At 45.1% G+C, this 17,860-nt stretch overlaps 2 protein-coding genes across 5 annotated transcripts in view; one reads left to right on the top strand and one right to left on the bottom strand.

Annotated features, from left to right (window-relative positions):
- The window catches only part of Dh31-R (Diuretic hormone 31 Receptor), a 111,707-nt gene extending 102,707 nt beyond the window's left edge, over window positions 1-9,000 (bottom strand). For 3 of the 4 annotated variants that reach the window (XM_043412741.1, XM_043412737.1, XM_043412743.1), the window contains exon 1: window positions 6,002-6,861. The gene's annotated coding sequence lies outside the window, so the exon portion shown is untranslated. Of the gene's footprint in view, window positions 1-6,001; window positions 6,862-8,820 lie in introns of those variants that run through there. The other variant, XM_043412738.1, reaches the window with a different exon arrangement.
- Window positions 9,001-10,330: 1,330 nt separating this feature from the next.
- On the top strand, window positions 10,331-16,333 carry Tnks (tankyrase). Its single transcript, XM_043412711.1, has 12 exons — window positions 10,331-10,602; window positions 11,020-11,222; window positions 11,305-11,630; window positions 11,759-12,012; window positions 12,182-12,515; window positions 12,615-12,745; window positions 12,825-13,053; window positions 13,138-13,523; window positions 13,628-14,125; window positions 14,211-14,827; window positions 14,924-15,273; window positions 15,347-16,333. The coding sequence occupies exons 1-12, from the start codon at window positions 10,407-10,409 to the stop codon at window positions 15,621-15,623; spliced, it is 3,801 nt and encodes a 1,266-aa protein (XP_043268646.1). The 5' UTR covers window positions 10,331-10,406; the 3' UTR covers window positions 15,624-16,333.
- The last annotated feature ends 1,527 nt before the right edge of the window (window positions 16,334-17,860 follow it).

Below are 17,860 nucleotides of genomic sequence, written 5' to 3'. Positions count from 1 at the left end.
ATTATTCCTACCCTTCGCTCGTACGAATAGTTGAAAGTATTTTTCCGGCGCCGAGTATTTCCATCGGCGCGATATAAGTTTTCCAGGTGCGGTTTCCAAGCGAGAAAATGGTACATTTTTTCCGGACATTTGTTTCGCAATTCTTGCGTCAACGGTACACAGCACGCATGACTCACGTGAAGCAATTTAAAAAAACAGATGCGCGATCCTTGACACGTGCACAAACATTCGTGTGTCCCAAGGAAGTAGCAATTTTGAGAGAACACCAGGGATTTTTTTTCCATAAAAAAGAGACGAGACGAGGAGTATTTTATTACGCTAACGATGTGTCTGAATCGCCTCGCGGCAGGAAACAAATGACCACGAAAATTATTCAACGGTACGTACCTAGAACCCCGGTGAATATATACTGCGTATGCATAAGTGCCTTTGCACGAAAACAAGAGGGTGCGCCGAGTGATTTTTTATTCATTCATACCCGTTCGTTCATCTTCGCTCATATATCTGCCGAAAATGACGAACAAAGAGGAATTAAGGATATATTGCACAGGCGATACAATGTTGCCATGCTAAACCATGCTAAAAACATAAAAAAATTCAAAATGATCAGAATTTTATAAAATTTGGTGAACATATTCTTTAGTGCCAAATTTGACAATACAAATTTTTTAAGATTTTTCTTCTGTACAGTTATCGAGTAATTGATCACTAAAGTTCACGTGTATAAGCATAGCGTTTCCATATATATAGGTATACATTCCAGGCATAAGAAATCTGCTTTAATGCGTAATTACTCGATAACTAAACAGAAGAAAATTTTGAAAAAATTTGTGTTTTCGCACTTGATGTTGAAGAACATTATCACCAAATTTGATCAATTTCTAATTATTTCGACTTTTGTATCATTCACCCTTAAGCGAAGGGATGCTGCGGGCAGTTCCAACAACAACGCAGTTCCAACAGCTACTCTCAAATTTGCAAAATCAATAAAATACAGTCTCTTGTCATCAATAATCTATGTAGATCCGCCTAGACACGTTAAAGAGTATAGAGACGTTATTCGTGCATAAAATAAATGAACCTTCAGAGTGGACATGTTATCGAGTAAATATATAAGAGTCGAGTTGTGTTGCAGCAAGTCGACAATTCTACTTTCAGTAAATGTGTTCAACAACAGTCTCCTCTGAATGCGTGTTTAAAGAACGGAGTCGTTATCGAGTAGAGCTGTGTTATGCATAGTTGCTTGTTAACAACCCCTTAATAACTGCGTATCTACGTAGAGAACGTATCTACTCCGGTGTGATATTTAATCCCCGTTATCTCTACTCATGATGATTTCAAAACACATCTCATCGTGAGTAGAAACATCGAAGATCTCGTGGATTATACATGAGTGGAGGCAGAGAGATGTTATGAATTACGGAGTAAAGATTTTAGAAGCAGAGTTTTGTTTGAGTAGAGATGTAAAGAGAATGGTTTTGTTATTCTGCCCAATATCTCAATACAATGTTCATTTGAAAAATAATGAAATCGTTACCGTTATCGTTTGAGCGGCGAGACGCGTACGCTGCTTTTATACAGATTGCCTATCCAAAATATTAACGAAATGAGAAATAGAAAAAAGAATAATGGTTTGTGCTGCTCTGAAAATTCATATGCGCCCGGCCATAAATTCCGTCTCGAGGTGTATTTTTTATGAGGATGAAAGGCACATGCGTATCGGAAGCAGCCCTTTTCTCCGCGCGCCCATTTCGCACCCCTATTGATAAAATCGTTTCTGCAATATCATCCATCCTTCATCGTCACACCGTTTCCTCGATATTCGACCGTCGTTTCCGGGGTCGGTGACTGACTGACTTGACGGACGTCAAGGCTGAGGCTCATTATAGTAGCTACACTTCGCTTGCATAACTTCAACAACGGTGCGCCGCCCGTCCGTCCGGCTGCACAGTTCAATATGAATTTACCTTTCGGAATGTACAATGGAAGCGCGTTTCCGTTTTCAACTGATAATTCGATTGAAATTCAGATGTGGAGGACCGATTTGATATCACGATGCGAGGCAACGCGGACGTTAATTCAACCGGATCGATTTATAGAAGACAACTTTTAATAACGCTTTGCTCATTCCCACATTGCAGCACACAAATTCGCTCGCTCGCTCCGTCGAGTTTTTACGACGAATCTAAAGGATCGAGGCTTCGACATATTTTTGCGAAATTTCGTCTTCCGATTCACGGCCCATTACGGCGTGGCGAACCCATCAGAATCGCGGTCGGACAGAAAACATTTCATTCACCGAGCATGCACTTTCGCGGATGGGGAAAAGAAAAATCTCAAAAGAGCCAACGAAAACTTGACTTTTTCTATACTTTCCTAGGTGCATCGCTTTCTTTGCTCTCCTCTCCGGCACACCGGCGAAGAGCCAGGGTTAACATCACCGTAAAATTTAACGGTTATGGTAAAAATAGAGTAGAGCGCATGAAACACGAGAGGAGATTTAATACACACGCGATGTAGTATTATTGCCCGACACGGTATGTGCTTTATCGGAGGCTCGGTGTGTTTATATATGCAAAAGGGGGGGCTGCTGGAGAAATTATCCAGAAATTCGACGTCAATTAATCCCGCCGGAATAGAAGGTATTAAAGAGAAAAGAAAAGAAAAAGGGAGGAGTGGGCAGGGCGATTATAATGGCACCGTTGCACAATGGAGAGATAAGGCGGTGTGAAAATATGCTCGGAAACATTGTTCTATTCGCTATATAAACCATAAAGCACCCTCCGCTCTGTGCAATGCGAGCTATAGTTATGAAGCGTGTGTTTACGCGGTGGGCTCACAGAAGGGGGTGGTTAAAAATAAAAGTGAAATTGTATACGACTTCGAGTCGATAAGACCGCGTGTGTTTCTCAGAAGTAATCGCGTCGTCGTGTGACTTCGGAAACAACGAAAAAATGAGGCGTTGCAATAATAAAACTCATTCGTAACGATTGTTGTGTGTGTGTGTGTGTGTGTGTGTTTCGAAAAACAGAAGAACGAGAGGATCGACGGCGACTCGGAATTTCTTACAACTATGTATTATTCATAGAGACGCGTCTAGGAGCGTGCGAACCTCGCAAAAGTTATTGACAGCAACGATGATCTGGTTAATCTCTAATGATTCATGGGAATAATAATTTATGTTTATTCATTCAATGAATAATGTGATTTCAGAAAGAGTCTTCATTCACGAAAAGAACATTTTCGTAATGTCTCCGCGTCGATAAGTCGAATATAAGCGCGAAGCCGGACTCGGTTTTGGCCAAGCCGCCCCGGAGCTGCTAGAATTTTGACAGCGCGGATTCGTCCGCCGCTTTAAATTAGAACGCGCCGGTAAACGGGCTTTCCGGTACACAATAATGCACGCATTGCGAAACCACCAATAAATTGGTGGTGAGCCGCCAAAAGAGAAAACGCAATTTTGGAGGAGCCAACAATGCCATGCCAACCGTATCAACTGCTTAAAAAAAATGATTAATTAAAACGTAAAAGTTGAGGGAATAGAAGACTTTTCAACTCGGTGCGGAATACCTCGTGCCTCGCCGACGAGAAATAAGTTCGCGTGACACATCAGCTTCTCGTCTAGAAGCTAAAACAGCTTTGTGACGAAACGGGACAACGTCGACGATGAACCAAGTTGTAGATATAAAAGTACGAGCTACTACACAAGCATTATTGATCTCTCACATACTCGTCAGAAGTTAAGAATGAGATCGACGTTCGACGCGCAATAAGTATTCGAGTTTCATGTATGAAACTCACCGCGTTCAGACATTTGAGAAACCGAGAAGATTCGAACGAGTTTTCGTTTCAATACCCTACTTATACACGACGCTGAAGTTTCCAACGTTGGAGTCCAACGAAATGAACGAAAAAAACGTTTTTAATTCACCAATTATTTATTTCACGAATCGTTGGTGCAACTTGAAAAACTACGAATCGCAAATTTGGCAGGGAACAAAATGGGAGAATTACTGGAGTTATTGGAAATTTTTTTTCGATCATTTCGTTAGACTCCAACGTTGGAAACTTCAGCGTCATACTTATACACAGTGATCGTACGATGTTGACGACTGACGAAACACCAGTTCTTCGGGGCCCAATTTATCCTCGTGTCCCTGTTTTTAAACAATTGTGCTTTTTCAACAAGTTTTCCCGTTCTTTTATGATCATGATGAAATTAGAGCATCATTATTTATGAGTGATTTCATTATTACGTTTTATTGGTCGTGTTTTTGTGATGAATTAATGATTAGAGAATGACTGTCGAATTTCGGATACTTCGGATGCCACTAATTAAACGGGAGACGACAGCACAACGCATGGTGCGATGATGGATAGACTCTCGTTTTTAGAATCCCCAGTCTCCAAGGCGGTGGCTCAACGATTCAATCGAACTCAAAAAATATGATTGCAGCGAAAGCAAAATATTTGAATTCTATAAAATTGAATAATTCGCGAGAAAAGGGATCCATTATTTAACTGGGCCTTTTTGTAAACGAAAAAGTTGAGAAAATTCACGCGTCAGGAGAACACAAATTACATGAATCTGCGAATCCCTGTCATTTTTTCGTCATAGAATAAGAAAAATTGCTTTCGACGAGGACAATGCGAGCGAACCGGCAAAAATGCCTTTTTATTTATCTGGTTCACCGAACCGGAAGTGATATTGATTCGAAGACGCGGATGAATGTGTGCATTCGAAACAGCGTATGCGGCACGTTTACCAAACGATGATGCGATAGTTATAATCAGGCGGATGCTACGCTTTTCCGAACAAATTGAGCGGACAGACTTTTTTCGTAATCAGAGTAAAATGACGGAGATATTAAATTTTCGATATTTGCTGGAAGATCAACATCGCCGAGCAGATCACGTAGAAGGTTTTCTCAAATCGGCAATATAAATTGTTAATCGACGCGAGTGTTGTTTATAATAGCACAAATCTAGACGAGCCAAAAGTGATGAAAAGTTTCTTCAAGACACCAAAACTATTCCCGAATGGCTGTCCATTCGGATTATGGGAATTCGACGTGTCAACGGGATTTACTCGTTCGTCGATTCTTCGCGATGAAGAGGAATTCAAATGGAAGTATAATCCGAGGCAAACCGGATTCACAATCGAGTCGTGTTCGTCCCCGAGCGTATCGAACTTTTGTTTTTTTTTATCTTTATCACGATTACGGAAAAGTGGCATTTTACATTTCCGTGTTCTTCGTTTAACACAATCCCACGTGAACGGGAGAATAAAGAAATTTAATTCCAATGGAATAACAGAGAGCCCTTGGGCTAATCCGCGCGCTATTCCGATGGCGAGCAAGAGAAAGCTTTTGACTAGAGAGCAAGGAAAGAGAGTAAAATAAAGTAGAGCCCGATGACCAAACGCACAAAAGGGAAAGCAGATGAGGCGACAAAATTGAGGCAGCCACGGAACTCCCATCCCTCAGGCACCCGTGTACGGAAATGAGAGCCGGGTCAACCGAGCGAAAACAAGCTTGTCATTTATGTGCAAATCATTGAGAGCCGCGCGTTCGATATTAGAGAAATCCTCATATAGGTAAACACTAAATTGACAGAGACCTGGCCAAAGTCTTTGCGTGTTAAAAAAAAGTGCGAACGCCCCCGACGTGCGGATGCTGCGCCCCGTTTCAAATGCAAATGCTTTTTGTTTACCCTCGCGGAGCAACGTCTACATATTTATGCAAATAACTCATACGTGAATGGAATTTATTTTGACTGGGTGCTCTCATTGTCGGTCATTATGCGAATTTCGAGTTACGCGCACGTACAAGAGTTCGCGTGATGAGAATAAAATAGTTGATCATACGAGAGCTCTGCCATCGATGCCTCGAACAGAGCCCTCGTTCGTCTCTCGACGCGGTGTTTGATGAAAAATAATAATTAATCGAATAGCTCAAAAATAATAAATATCATCAATAAATATCCAGGAGGGTACACTTACCGATCAGGATTTACGAAATTACGATGAATATAAATGGAGCGACACGAGCCCCGTTCCTTTTCGTCGCTCTTCCTCTATGAATCCAGCGTTACATTTCTCACGTTGAATCGTGGTCGATGCACTGTACGCAAGTGCAAACACGATGATATTCCAAGCAAATGAAGTTTCTCACCTTTCCAATGAAATTATTCATATTTCGCGATGCTAGCTCGCACACCTCGCATCCCCGAAATTGGCCGGTTTGAAAATTGTGCGAGTGTCCGTAAAACGCCGGAAAAGCGAGAGCGATTGACGCGCGTAAAAATACGGGAACCGTTTTCGCTCATCGATGTCCTCGGACGAAATCGAAAGCCGTTTATTATCTTTCGGTACTGATCAAATGTCAATGCACAACGTAATAGCTGCAGAAAACTAGCCAGACCGCTGGCTCAACCGTTTTGCAATTTATTATCCCTCCTCGCTCCTCCAATTACAGTTTCTTCGGTCAAACTCTCGCGAAGTGGCAGCACAACGGCACCAATTTGCGAGCTTATTTGCGAGAGGTGTGTGCTCTCAAAAGCCTTTTGCCGAACTAAATTTTAAGAGTTGAATGTTTGTGCAGGAATTGGTTGAGGAGCGTTAGAGCTCAGTGAAGATCCTTCGGGTTTTCATCGCCAAATTTTATGATCGGCGATCCGAGGATTTCCTCAAAACCTGTTCAATTCGGACGGGAATAATCATTTTGCCTGAGGCTCGAAGAGGCTTCGAATCCCGTGCTCGAACCTTTAAAGTCTCCGACTACGATTAGACGCAACTTTCAAACTTTCCACCGGCATTTTCCATGTACGAGCAAGTGTTTGTAATGCACGCGGGATACTGGACTCGAGTCCGCGACTGCGAGGCTTCGGAGGAGCGTGCTCGTTAGCCGGAGGCGCGCGCAAACGCTCAAAAGCACCTCGGCGCGAGCGACGCAGGCGCGCGCGCGCTGCTATTTTCACGAGCCCATCGCGTTTAACTTTAAACGTAAACGTTGATTGAGTGAGAGAAAAAAGTAACCCGCCGGATAAACGAATGCGCTGCAATTTCAACCGGCGCGACAAGAAATTATCGTATCAGACTAAATTCGAGATTATTTACGAGCGTATAGTCGTCGCCCCGTCAAATTTTAAACCTCAGCAGAAAAGCTCGCGCGACAATCGTATTATTTGTTTTCGACAAAGAAAACAAACGTTTCCCAGTCCCGGGGGAGTCCGTCCGGTGCATGAACCACCGAAATCACTACTCGCTCTCAGCCTATGTAAACGCACTGAGTCAATTTCTAACTATGCGTTATGTCGCTTGTGCAGCTCCCTCCGAACTATCCCTGTGCTTATTTATAGTATAAGAGTTTGATAAACGAGACCGGAAATTAGCTCGCCTTGAGAAAACGGAAGGAGTTATCGCAGTGGGTTCACTCCATATTATCTGTATTAGACGTCTCCCGCTTTGTTTTATACACGCGTATGTGTCTTCATGCTGTTAGAAGCGCTCGACCGATTCCGATCGCGCTTTCAACCAAGAGATTATCGGTTTGGTATAAAAGCGCGGATCGAGGCTGAATTATATATATTTTAATATACCAGCGATCCTGAGATAGCCTTGCTGCGGAGGAAATTTTCAAGAAATCAATCGTCTATCAGGCGAAATTAGAGAATTTACTATGGCACGATTCAAATATCACTATTGAATTCCCCGCTGAAAAAAACAAAAAACAAAAAACACTTTTCTCCGACTCTCTTAAGGTAGATCATGCCCGAAGGATCGTATTTTACGGGCGTCTAAATTGGATCGATTTTTACTTCGTAATTAAAGATATAAATCACTTTAAATTGCTCTCAGAGTTATTAATTCGAAATTGTAAATACATTTTTTCAACTTATCTTTTGGCGAATGAAATGACGAGCCATTTGATTGAACGGGGATCCATCACTGACTCAACGCAAAATTTCATTCGCCCCTGGCCAAAATACTTAAGTTTTTTATGTAAAATATCACATTAGAGAGCGCAATGGGAAAACACAAAGGGAATTGAATGAAGAAAAAAGTTTTAATAAAAAGACAGAAGATTATGACGCGAATGGACCTTGCCAAAACGAAACAAAATGCCGAAATGAGGAATAGTAATATTCGAGACAATCGTCTCGAATTTTTTCCCAAATCTTCATTATATGCTTCATTGCATTTATTTTTTACGCATAGTCCTTGCGTATTTTACTTCATATTTAAAGACGTTTATCTAAATAGTCAATAAGACGAACCCTTTAAAATTTGATACGCGCGTCTAGTCGACTCTCCATTTAAACTCTGTATAAATTTCAAGACTTTCTTAAGAAAATCGTTTCGTGCAGCTTAACAATTGATGTGTCTGAAATTTTGACGTTCAAAGTGATTACAGACCCCTCAGTACCGAATGTTACAGAATCAAATTTTGTGAATAATGATCGAGCTGAGATTAATAAATCACACCATACTCGTGTAAAGATATATTGCATGATAAGATTACGAGCCTGAGACATGAGCCTGTCTGAAAATTCATGGGACTCATGCATATGTATATGAATTAAAAATAGTAAGTTTTATTTTTCGAAGCGGTGTTCCACTCGAAGGGGTCCGTGACTCGATGTGCAAGAGTGCCTTATACTGGCGAGCAGTCAGCAGTATAAGGAATAAAAAGCATCGAAGCGAACAACCGCGAAAGCTCGGACAAGCCAATCGATTCCGAAAACTGCATACCGATACTATTATATTTCGATCAAAATAGGGTTAACGCCCGAGGCTTGGAAATCGAATTACGCACTCACCGTTCACCGGAATTTCCGTACGAAAAGCTATGCCCGCGAGCCCGATCTGTCTACTCGCCCGCGTGTGCCTTTGTGTGTGTGTGTGTACGAAAAAACTAGACCTTACTCTGCATCTCCGTTGAAAAATGTCACTTTTTCAAAATTTTCCATGCTTACATTCGACAAATTCTGTTTTTGTTTTTTTTTTTCTTTCGAAGACATTCAATTATTATGTAAAAAATGGAGGATTACTAGATTGGTTTATAAACTCGACTGTATTTGGACGGGCGGTCCTCAATGAGCCTTGCTGGGTCTCGTGTTATTTTTTCTTTTCCATCCACTCATTCGTGGCAGAGACTGAGGATCGAGTCGGTGTACTCATATGAGCTTGAATGGTGTTTCAGCGAGCGCCTTTGTTAACTCCAATTGCCGATTAGAATCGCAGCCGAAGCCAACGGCGAGCGAAGGAACGTTTAGAGTCTCGTCAAAGGACGCGGAGGAAGGGGGAAAAACGAGAACCCGAATTGGAAACACGCTGTATCGAAAGGGGTCCTAAACTACTGTGCAGTCTCGTAAATAGAGGTTGCCCCGAAAGTTTACACTTGGAATGTAAGCAACTTATTCCGATGCGATATAGATACATCAGAACACTAGTCATCACCGATGACTATATTTCGGTCTAATGTCACAACGAATACGCGAAGTAAACAAAGAAACTTCCACCGGCAGTATATAGAAGCAGAACACAGGTCATGTTTGTTATTTCGTGATACAATTATTTCGATTATATTCGTCCTTTCCATCGGACAGACCAGTCGATACGGTATCGTTCGCTCTGTATTGATTCAATATACCACTTTGAAAACGCTTTACAAAAACTTTTTGAGAGGCTCGATAAACGAGAAAATCTTTGTTCGTTCGAAACGAGCCGAAACATTTCGAACAGTTTATGTAGACTGGTCGTACGTCGTACATCCAGAAACCTGCTATCTCAGTCGAGCAGCCATGCAACCGTGCCCAAGATGTTGCTCAGAAAATTTTCAAAGTACGCCATCTGCCATCTGCATTGAAAAATAATGAATTTCGAGGGAAAAAAAACTTACCACGAATGAACTGTCGCCAATAAAGTTGAAATCGGAACGATTCGGACAGTCAAGTTTAGTCTTCATTTTCTAAGATGGTTTTCTAGTCGGGATCGACCACACGCTCAAGATTTTCCTGAATTTATTCTGATTACGTGGGAAACGTTGGAGCTTGGATTGGTTATGATGTCGAGGGTAGAGATTTTTAATTGGCAAAATATAGAAACTGAGACATCATAGGAACCAGCCAATTATTAAAGATTGTCATATCAATTATAGGCTCGAGCAGCTTACCGCTCTTACCGCTCACCAGCGAGTACGAAGTACGAAATGTTTCGTCCAGCCACGGACACTCTAGTCGTCGCCACAGCGCGATCTACTACTTGCGCGCATGCGCGTCGTCAGGATCAGCGAAAATGGAATATAATAAAAAGGAAAGCAGTGGGAGCGCGACTAGCGCCGTGGTGGTGCGATGAGGAGTACGCGTGTGATGGCATGACAGTAGCGTAAAAATGGCGGTGTGAAATGGCAGGACGACGGTCGGTATTGACAAATCCCGAGTCCCTAGCAGGATCAGGGACTGCGGCGGATCCTTTGAGAGAACTTTTTGAGGCTTGTAAGACGGGTGATCTTGTTCGTGTTAAAAAATTGGTCAGCCCCAAAACGGTCAACGCGAGAGATACCGCGGGACGCAAGTCCACCCCCCTGCATTTCGCAGCTGGTGAGTGTTTTTTGTTCCCTCCCCCCTGCTCTCCACTGCTGCCCTCCACCGCCTCTTTCACCAGTCCTCTTTCCACTCATTTGCTTTTTTCTTTACATTATTTAAAAAAAATTTTTTTTACGTTGAATAATAATTGCAAAGTGACACCCCTTCATGCTCTTTTATTGAAATAATTGCACAGCGACCGAGCGTCGCTGCTGCTGCTGCTGCTGCTGCTAGGCGTATCGATGTATCTGTCCAGCACTTTCGCGAATATCCATAATTGTTGTTTTCACATAATTGTATTCGTTACACACCTAGGCGCTACTAATGTTTAACGCGACGTTGTTAAACTCTGTTCATTTCATATCCCGAGAACACTTTCATTCGGACGTTGTTGTCAACTGGGGTATAACTAATGATTTTCCATGGCTCCAGGATACGGCAGGCGGGAGGTAGTGGAATATTTACTGTCGGCGGGAGCTTCGATACAAGCAAGAGACGACGGAGGTCTTCATCCGCTGCATAACGCATGTTCTTTTGGACATTCGGACGTAGTCAGACTCCTCCTGGAAGCTGGGGCAAACCCCAATACTCGCGACAATTGGAACTACACCCCGCTTCATGAAGCTGCAATAAAAGTACGAATAAACCTTGTTTCAGGCCTGTTTAGTATATTTAGGCATGCTCAAAAGTTCATCCGAGCGTCCTTATCTCTCACAGGGCAAGATCGACGTGTGCATAGCTCTTCTTCAGCACGGCGCTGATCCTAACATCAGGAATACAGAAGGTAAAACAGCCCTGGAACTGGCAGACTCCATCACTAAACCGGTCCTCACGGGAGAATACAGGAAGGATGAGCTCTTGGAAGCTGCTCGATCGGGCAACGAAGAGAGGCTCCTCCAATTGCTGAATCCTCTCAACGTTAACTGCCACGCTAGCGACGGGCGGAGATCCACACCTTTGCATCTGGCAGCGGGTTACAATCGTTCCAGGGTTGTCCAGATATTGCTACAGAACGGGGCGGATGTACACGCAAAGGACAAAGGGTAAGCTGTTTTTGTTTTCATGCAATCCGATCGCCGCTCAATGCGATCGAGATACGAGGAGGTGGGATTTCGAGTCGATTTGTTCGTGTGCCGTTGTCATTACCGTGTTCGTGTAATCCTCGACGCAGGGGCCTCGTACCGCTTCACAACGCTTGCTCTTACGGACATTTTGAGGTGACGGAAGCGCTGTTGAAGCACGGTGCTGCGGTAAATGCAAGCGATCTATGGGCTTTCACACCTCTCCACGAGGGTGCTAGTAAATCGCGAGCCGAGGTCTGCTCGCTCTTGCTCAGCGAGGGAGCTGATCCAACACAACTCAACTGCCACAGTAAGAGCGCGATCGACGTAGCACCGAGTCTCGAGCTCCAGGAACGTCTAGCCTGTGAGTACTGCCTAGGCCCGAAGGCTGATCCTAGATCGTCTCGTCGAAGCGATCTAGGACCCTCGGGGACGAGGAAAAGGAGATGATAGAGAGCGCGCAGGGCCTTCCGTAGACACGGTAGAAACGGTCACAGGTCAAACACGATGGTCGATTTATTATTGATTTACAGACGAATACAAGGGACACTGCCTTTTGGACGCTTGCAGGCAGGCGGATCCGACAAAATTGAAAAAATTCCTTTCTCAAGAGGTGGTTAACTTCAAACATCCATATACGGGAGACACGGCGCTTCATTGTGCGGTCGCTTCCCCCTATCCCAAGAGGAAGCAAGTAATCGAAGCTCTGGTACGTAAAAACGCGAGCCTCAACGAGAAAAACAAAGACTTTTTGACGCCTCTTCACGTGGCGAGCGATCATTCCTATTACGACGCTATGGACCTTCTTCTGAGACACGGAGCGAAGGTCAACGCTCTCGACGGACTTGGACAGACGGCGTTACACAGGTACGTCGCCGACGATCGAAACTTGCAGTCATCATCACCGCCATCCCACCACCATCCACCATCGTCCCATCTTTTTAACAAGAATCTGTCAAATGCCAGATGCGCCCGAGAGGACAACGTTCAGGCCTGCAGAATATTACTCTCGTACAGCGTCGATCCATCGATCGTTTCTCTCCAAGGATACACGGCTGCCCAAGTTGCCACGGAGAACGTCCTCAAAATATTACAGGGTAAGTTCTCATCGGCTTCCCATACTCGTTTAATCAATTCGTTTCGTTAATACGAAACCTAAACGTTTGTACGAAACAGACCCACCGGTTGGTACGGAGGATGCAGAGGTGCAGCTTCTAGATGCTAGCAAATCGGGCGATTTGACCGCTGTCGAAAGAATCCTTCAGGCAAATCCGCATGCCGTCAATTGTCGGGATTTGGATGGCAGGCATTCGACACCCCTCCATTTTGCAGCGGGTTACAACCGCGTCCCTGTTGTCGAGTACCTATTGGCCCACGGAGCTGATGTTCACGCCAAGGACAAAGGGTAAGAGACCTCGTCGTCGTCGCTGCTTATGTATTTTCTTCCCTGCCCGTAATTCTCGATGGTGATACGTTTTCTCGAATCCAGGGGTCTGGTGCCTCTACATAACGCGTGCTCCTACGGACATTACGAGGTAACGGAACTCTTGGTGAAGCACGGTGCTTCCGTTAACGTGGCAGATCTATGGAAATTCACGCCTCTCCACGAAGCTGCGGCGAAAGGAAAATGCGAGATAGTCAGACTGCTGCTCAGACACGGAGCGGACGCAACAAAAAAAAATCGTGACGGCGCGACGCCTCTCGATCTCGTCAGAGAGAGCGACCAGGACGTTGCCGATTTACTACGAGGCAACAGTGCCCTCCTCGATGCTGCGAAAAAGGGAAATTTGGCTCGAGTCCAAAGACTCGTTACGCAGGACAATATTAATTGTAGAGACGCTCAGGGTCGGAATAGCACACCGCTCCATCTAGCCGGTAAGTCTACCGAAGCTCCTCGCTTTCCTCTTGTTCGAGATTACCTACGTATTAATTAATCGACAATACTGCCACTACTTTTGACCCGTTGCGGCGGCGCGTAGCGGGTTACAACAATCTTGAAGTGGCGGAGTTTCTCCTGGAAAGAGGGGCGGACGTGAATGCCCAGGACAAGGGAGGTCTTATACCGCTTCACAACGCTTCGAGCTACGGACATCTCGATATAGCGGCTCTCCTCATTAAATATAACACTGTCGTCAATGCCACGGACAAATGGGGCTTCACGCCGTTGCACGAGGCCGCCCAGAAGGGACGAACACAACTGTGCGCTCTCTTGCTCGCTCACGGGGCTGATCCTTTCCTCAAGAATCAGGAAGGCCAAAGTCCGGTGGACCTCGCCAGTGCCGACGACGTCCGATGTTTGTTGCAAGATGCAATGGCCTCTCAACAAGTCGTACCATCCCTCTTACCTGTAAATAACAGCAGCGGTACAGGTCACGTAATCGTCGGTATTAATACCATTAATGGTGCCAACAACAACAGCATGAGCACGAGTAGCATCACCAACAACATGAGCAGTCGTCCACCCAGCATAGTAGCGGGTGAGATTTATTTTTCTCACTCTTTCGTCGGTCTCCTTCTCACCAACAAGCCCCGATGCATCTTTTTATCGATTGATTTTTTCAGTTCCCGTCACACCGCCACCTTCTTTGACCCAAGAGACTGTTATCATGCCGTCCGGAGCTGCGATGACTCTCTGCGTTCCGCTCGCTCGTCCGACCAGTTGTTTGAGTCCCATGCCAGCGGCGACGACGGCGATGGCTACAGCCGCATCAACAACGCTAACGACTACTATGACGACGACGACGACGACGACGACGATGACAACGGAAATGTGTTCCGAACGCGAGATCAAAGACGGATGCGACGATCGTAATTGCGCCAATATTACAAACGTCGCAACTTTCCTACAGAGTCTCGGACTCGAACATCTGCTTGAATTGTTGGAACGTGAACAAATAACCCTCGATATACTGGCCGAAATGGGCCACGAAGATCTCAAACAGGTTGGGGTTTCGGCATACGGTTATCGTCACAAACTCATCAAAGGGATGGACAAGCTATTGAGCTCCGCCGCCGGATCGATATGGCAACCTTCCGTAAACCCGGGAACGCTCCTCGTCGACCTGCTCAGCGAAGACAAGGAATTTCTGGCGGTCGAGGAAGAAATGCAGAGCACGATAAGGGAGCACCGAGACAATGGACATTCGGGTGGAATATTTGGACGTTACAACATCGTAAGGGTAAGTCCGGCCGTCGGAACGAATCCTCGCAGTGAATTTCTATTTCTATTTCAAACTTCCTCGCACCGATGCATCAACCGTTCGATTACTACACAGATACAAAAAGTCCAAAATCGAAAACTATGGGAGCGTTACGCGCATCGACGGCAAGAAGTAGCGGAAGAGGTCGCAGCGGCCGGTCCAGCTTCGCCGAGTAACGTTCCCAGAACGAATTCGAGTCCCACATCACCTCAAGCGAATGAAAGAATGCTGTTCCATGGTAGTTCCTTCATAAACGCGATCGTTCAGAAGGGTTTCGACGAGAGACACGCTTACATAGGCGGTATGTTTGGAGCAGGCATTTATTTCGCCGAGCACAGCAGCAAGAGCAATCAGTACGTTTACGGGATCTGCGGTGGAACCGGATGTCCGACCCACAAGGATAGAAGTTGCTACATATGTCACCGGTACGCTAATACTTTTATCGCAAATGTCCTTGTCACGAAATTTCCGTAATTCCAACTAACTTTAATGTCGCAGGCATTTATTACTGTGCCGGGTAACCCTCGGCAAGTCTTTCCTTCAATTTTCGGCAATGAAAATGGCTCATGCCCCACCGGGTCATCACAGCGTGATGGGTAGACCCTCGCAGGGCGGCCTCGTATTTCCGGAATACGTTGTTTATCGGGGCGAACAGGCGTATCCGGAATATCTGATAACGTATCAGATCGTCAGACCGCAACAGGAGACCGGCAATGGCGGTGGCGGCAGCGGCTCCGGTGGTAGCATGGGGGGCGAAGGAGCCGAAGAACGGTGATCGGAAGAACCGAGCCCTGCGGCTGGATTCCGTCGTCTCTGCTGTTGTCAGAGACCGAGAGCCTGCAGTGCTCTGTCCTAATTGACGCGCTTCGATCTCATATTCCCATTTCGGGTCGTTCGTGATTCCCGCCCTCGAAGGGCTCGAGGTTTTTATTCACCGCCTCGTTAACGAATCTCGTCACCTCTTTATCGACGTCAAAATATTTTATTTTCTATCCTTCAACGATATCAACTCTTCTCTACCCACCTTCCTCCATAAAGATTAAGGGCGAAATATAATTCGCTGGGATAGACAGTGTATATTGAGGCGCGAACGAGTCGTCAACCAAGAAGAAAAGAAAAAACGGGAGTTCGATGGAAGGATAGAAACGACGGCACTCTTCGCTATCATCGACTCGCACCGTTTAGTATTTACATTATTATAGGTGACGGTGGTTTCTATTTATATGGGTATCAATGAGCTTGATGTATCTCCATCGAGTTGACCGACGAGCGATGTTTGTATTATATGAACGACCGAGCTATCGCCCGGACGCGTAATATCGTACGTTGCAGTGAATTACTCCCGGGGCTCGAGCTATTTTTTTTCTTTTCGACTATGCTTGCGAAACATCGCGCAGCTCTCGATACCTCGGGAATTCATTCGACAGGAGTCGTAAATTTTTTCTAATGCTTGTAAGAATAATAAAAAAGAGAAAAAACAGCAAAGAGGTTTGGCTGGCACGGCACGCATTTAGTTTCAACGACCCCCGTTGTACTCTCCATTTTTTTTTCATAATCTTGTGCCTCCTGATGGATAGAAGCACATTTTGGAATCTCCTCCTTCTCTTCGAACACTGCGTTTCAACGCATCGCCACGGAGGTTTCAACAACACAATCGGGAATCAGTTTCCGCGGAGATGTGGTGCGAAATTTAATTGAATTTACTAGATTTTATGGGGGAAAAAAAAAAGCGTGGCAGCGGCATTGCGACAAGATGTTTTGACGCGATGATCATATCAAATGGAAAATTTACGGATCATTATGCGAGTGAGCGTGTACACGAGAGCGACCGACCCGTCCGTTCGGCGCCGCCTCTGTATAACACGAACGATAAAATCTGTCATAATCTCTCATGCTTTCGGAGCGTGTACACTAGCGAGGAGGTAAAAACAGCAGCACCTTCTTGGAACGTGATATTAGGCGCCAAAGTCGACTTAGATGAAATCCGCGTCCCCGCCGCCGTCGCCGCAACCACCACCGCTGGCCCATTGTTTTTGATGGAAAATTTAGTAGCTGGACGTCTAGAAGAAAAAACTGATTTTACTCTCATCTTCGCTTCAGTCGACGGATCATCATTACAGGATCTCGCAGCCGGGGAGGCGATTAAACAACGGGCGCGCGTGGCTCTCGCTTGCTCGTTAATACAACATTAACGGAGCGAGGCTTCTCGATAACCTACGGAGGCGCCGAGGTCATGACTTGTGCACCGTGATAACACGGTCCCCGAGAGAACGGGGGTTATTCTCGGGTGACCACTCTCATTTCCGATCATTAATTCGCATAATTTTTCCTCTGGGATTATGTGACTCTCGTTTGATTATAATAATAACGAGGTGTTTTCGCGATGCCATACGCCGCAGGACGAATAACTGTATGGGGCGACGTAGAGAAAGCAACGATGCTTTATTCGATGCGGATTATTGAAACCGAAACGCGTTACGACGCACACTTTTTTTTTTATAGGATTATCAGGGAGGGACCGGGCGACAAACCTAAATACGCGGATATGATAGCGCGTCGACCCTCGCCGTTCGATTTTAATTCATAACCCTTTTTTATGTGTCGAAATAAATAAGAACCTCGTCGACATATCCAGAATTACGAGAGTCCCGCCACGGTGAACGTTATTCACGCGAAGGTGCTTGCGCGGTCAATTATTATTCTTTAAAAATGTGGTGATGAGAAGACAACGGGTCTTCGCGTCCTATCGGAATTTGCATGAGTTGATACATCGACACAGCAGTACGCATCTCGAGTCTCCTTCGCGGCCGTGTTGTAATGCACGATACGAAAAAATAATACGAGAAATTTCCGAGATACGTCCGTTGAATGTTGATTATTTTTATCAACGAAACATGGAGCCTGTATCGCGCTCGAAAAAATGTACGTGGCACCCTCTCGTGGAGTAATATTCAGCTGGAGAAAAGAACGGGGCCGCGGTGAGTCTACGTCGGTCTATACGCATCGTCGTCG

This window comes from Venturia canescens, chromosome 2, assembly GCF_019457755.1.
Source record: "Venturia canescens isolate UGA chromosome 2, ASM1945775v1, whole genome shotgun sequence".
In the NCBI taxonomy this organism is placed as follows: domain Eukaryota; kingdom Metazoa; phylum Arthropoda; class Insecta; order Hymenoptera; family Ichneumonidae; genus Venturia; species Venturia canescens.
Note: the sequence above shows the minus strand (reverse complement) of the source record. Positions and strands in the feature narration are given on the sequence as shown.

Coding starts and splice junctions, on each gene's coding strand:
- Tnks (XM_043412711.1), top strand. CDS start 10,407: ATGGCAGGACGACGGTCGGTATTGACAAATCCCGAGTCCCTAGCAGGA. Junction 10,603..11,019: donor CCCCCTGCATTTCGCAGCTG/GTGAGTGTTTTT, acceptor CCATGGCTCCAG/GATACGGCAGGCGGGAGGTA. Junction 11,223..11,304: donor TTCATGAAGCTGCAATAAAA/GTACGAATAAAC, acceptor TATCTCTCACAG/GGCAAGATCGACGTGTGCAT.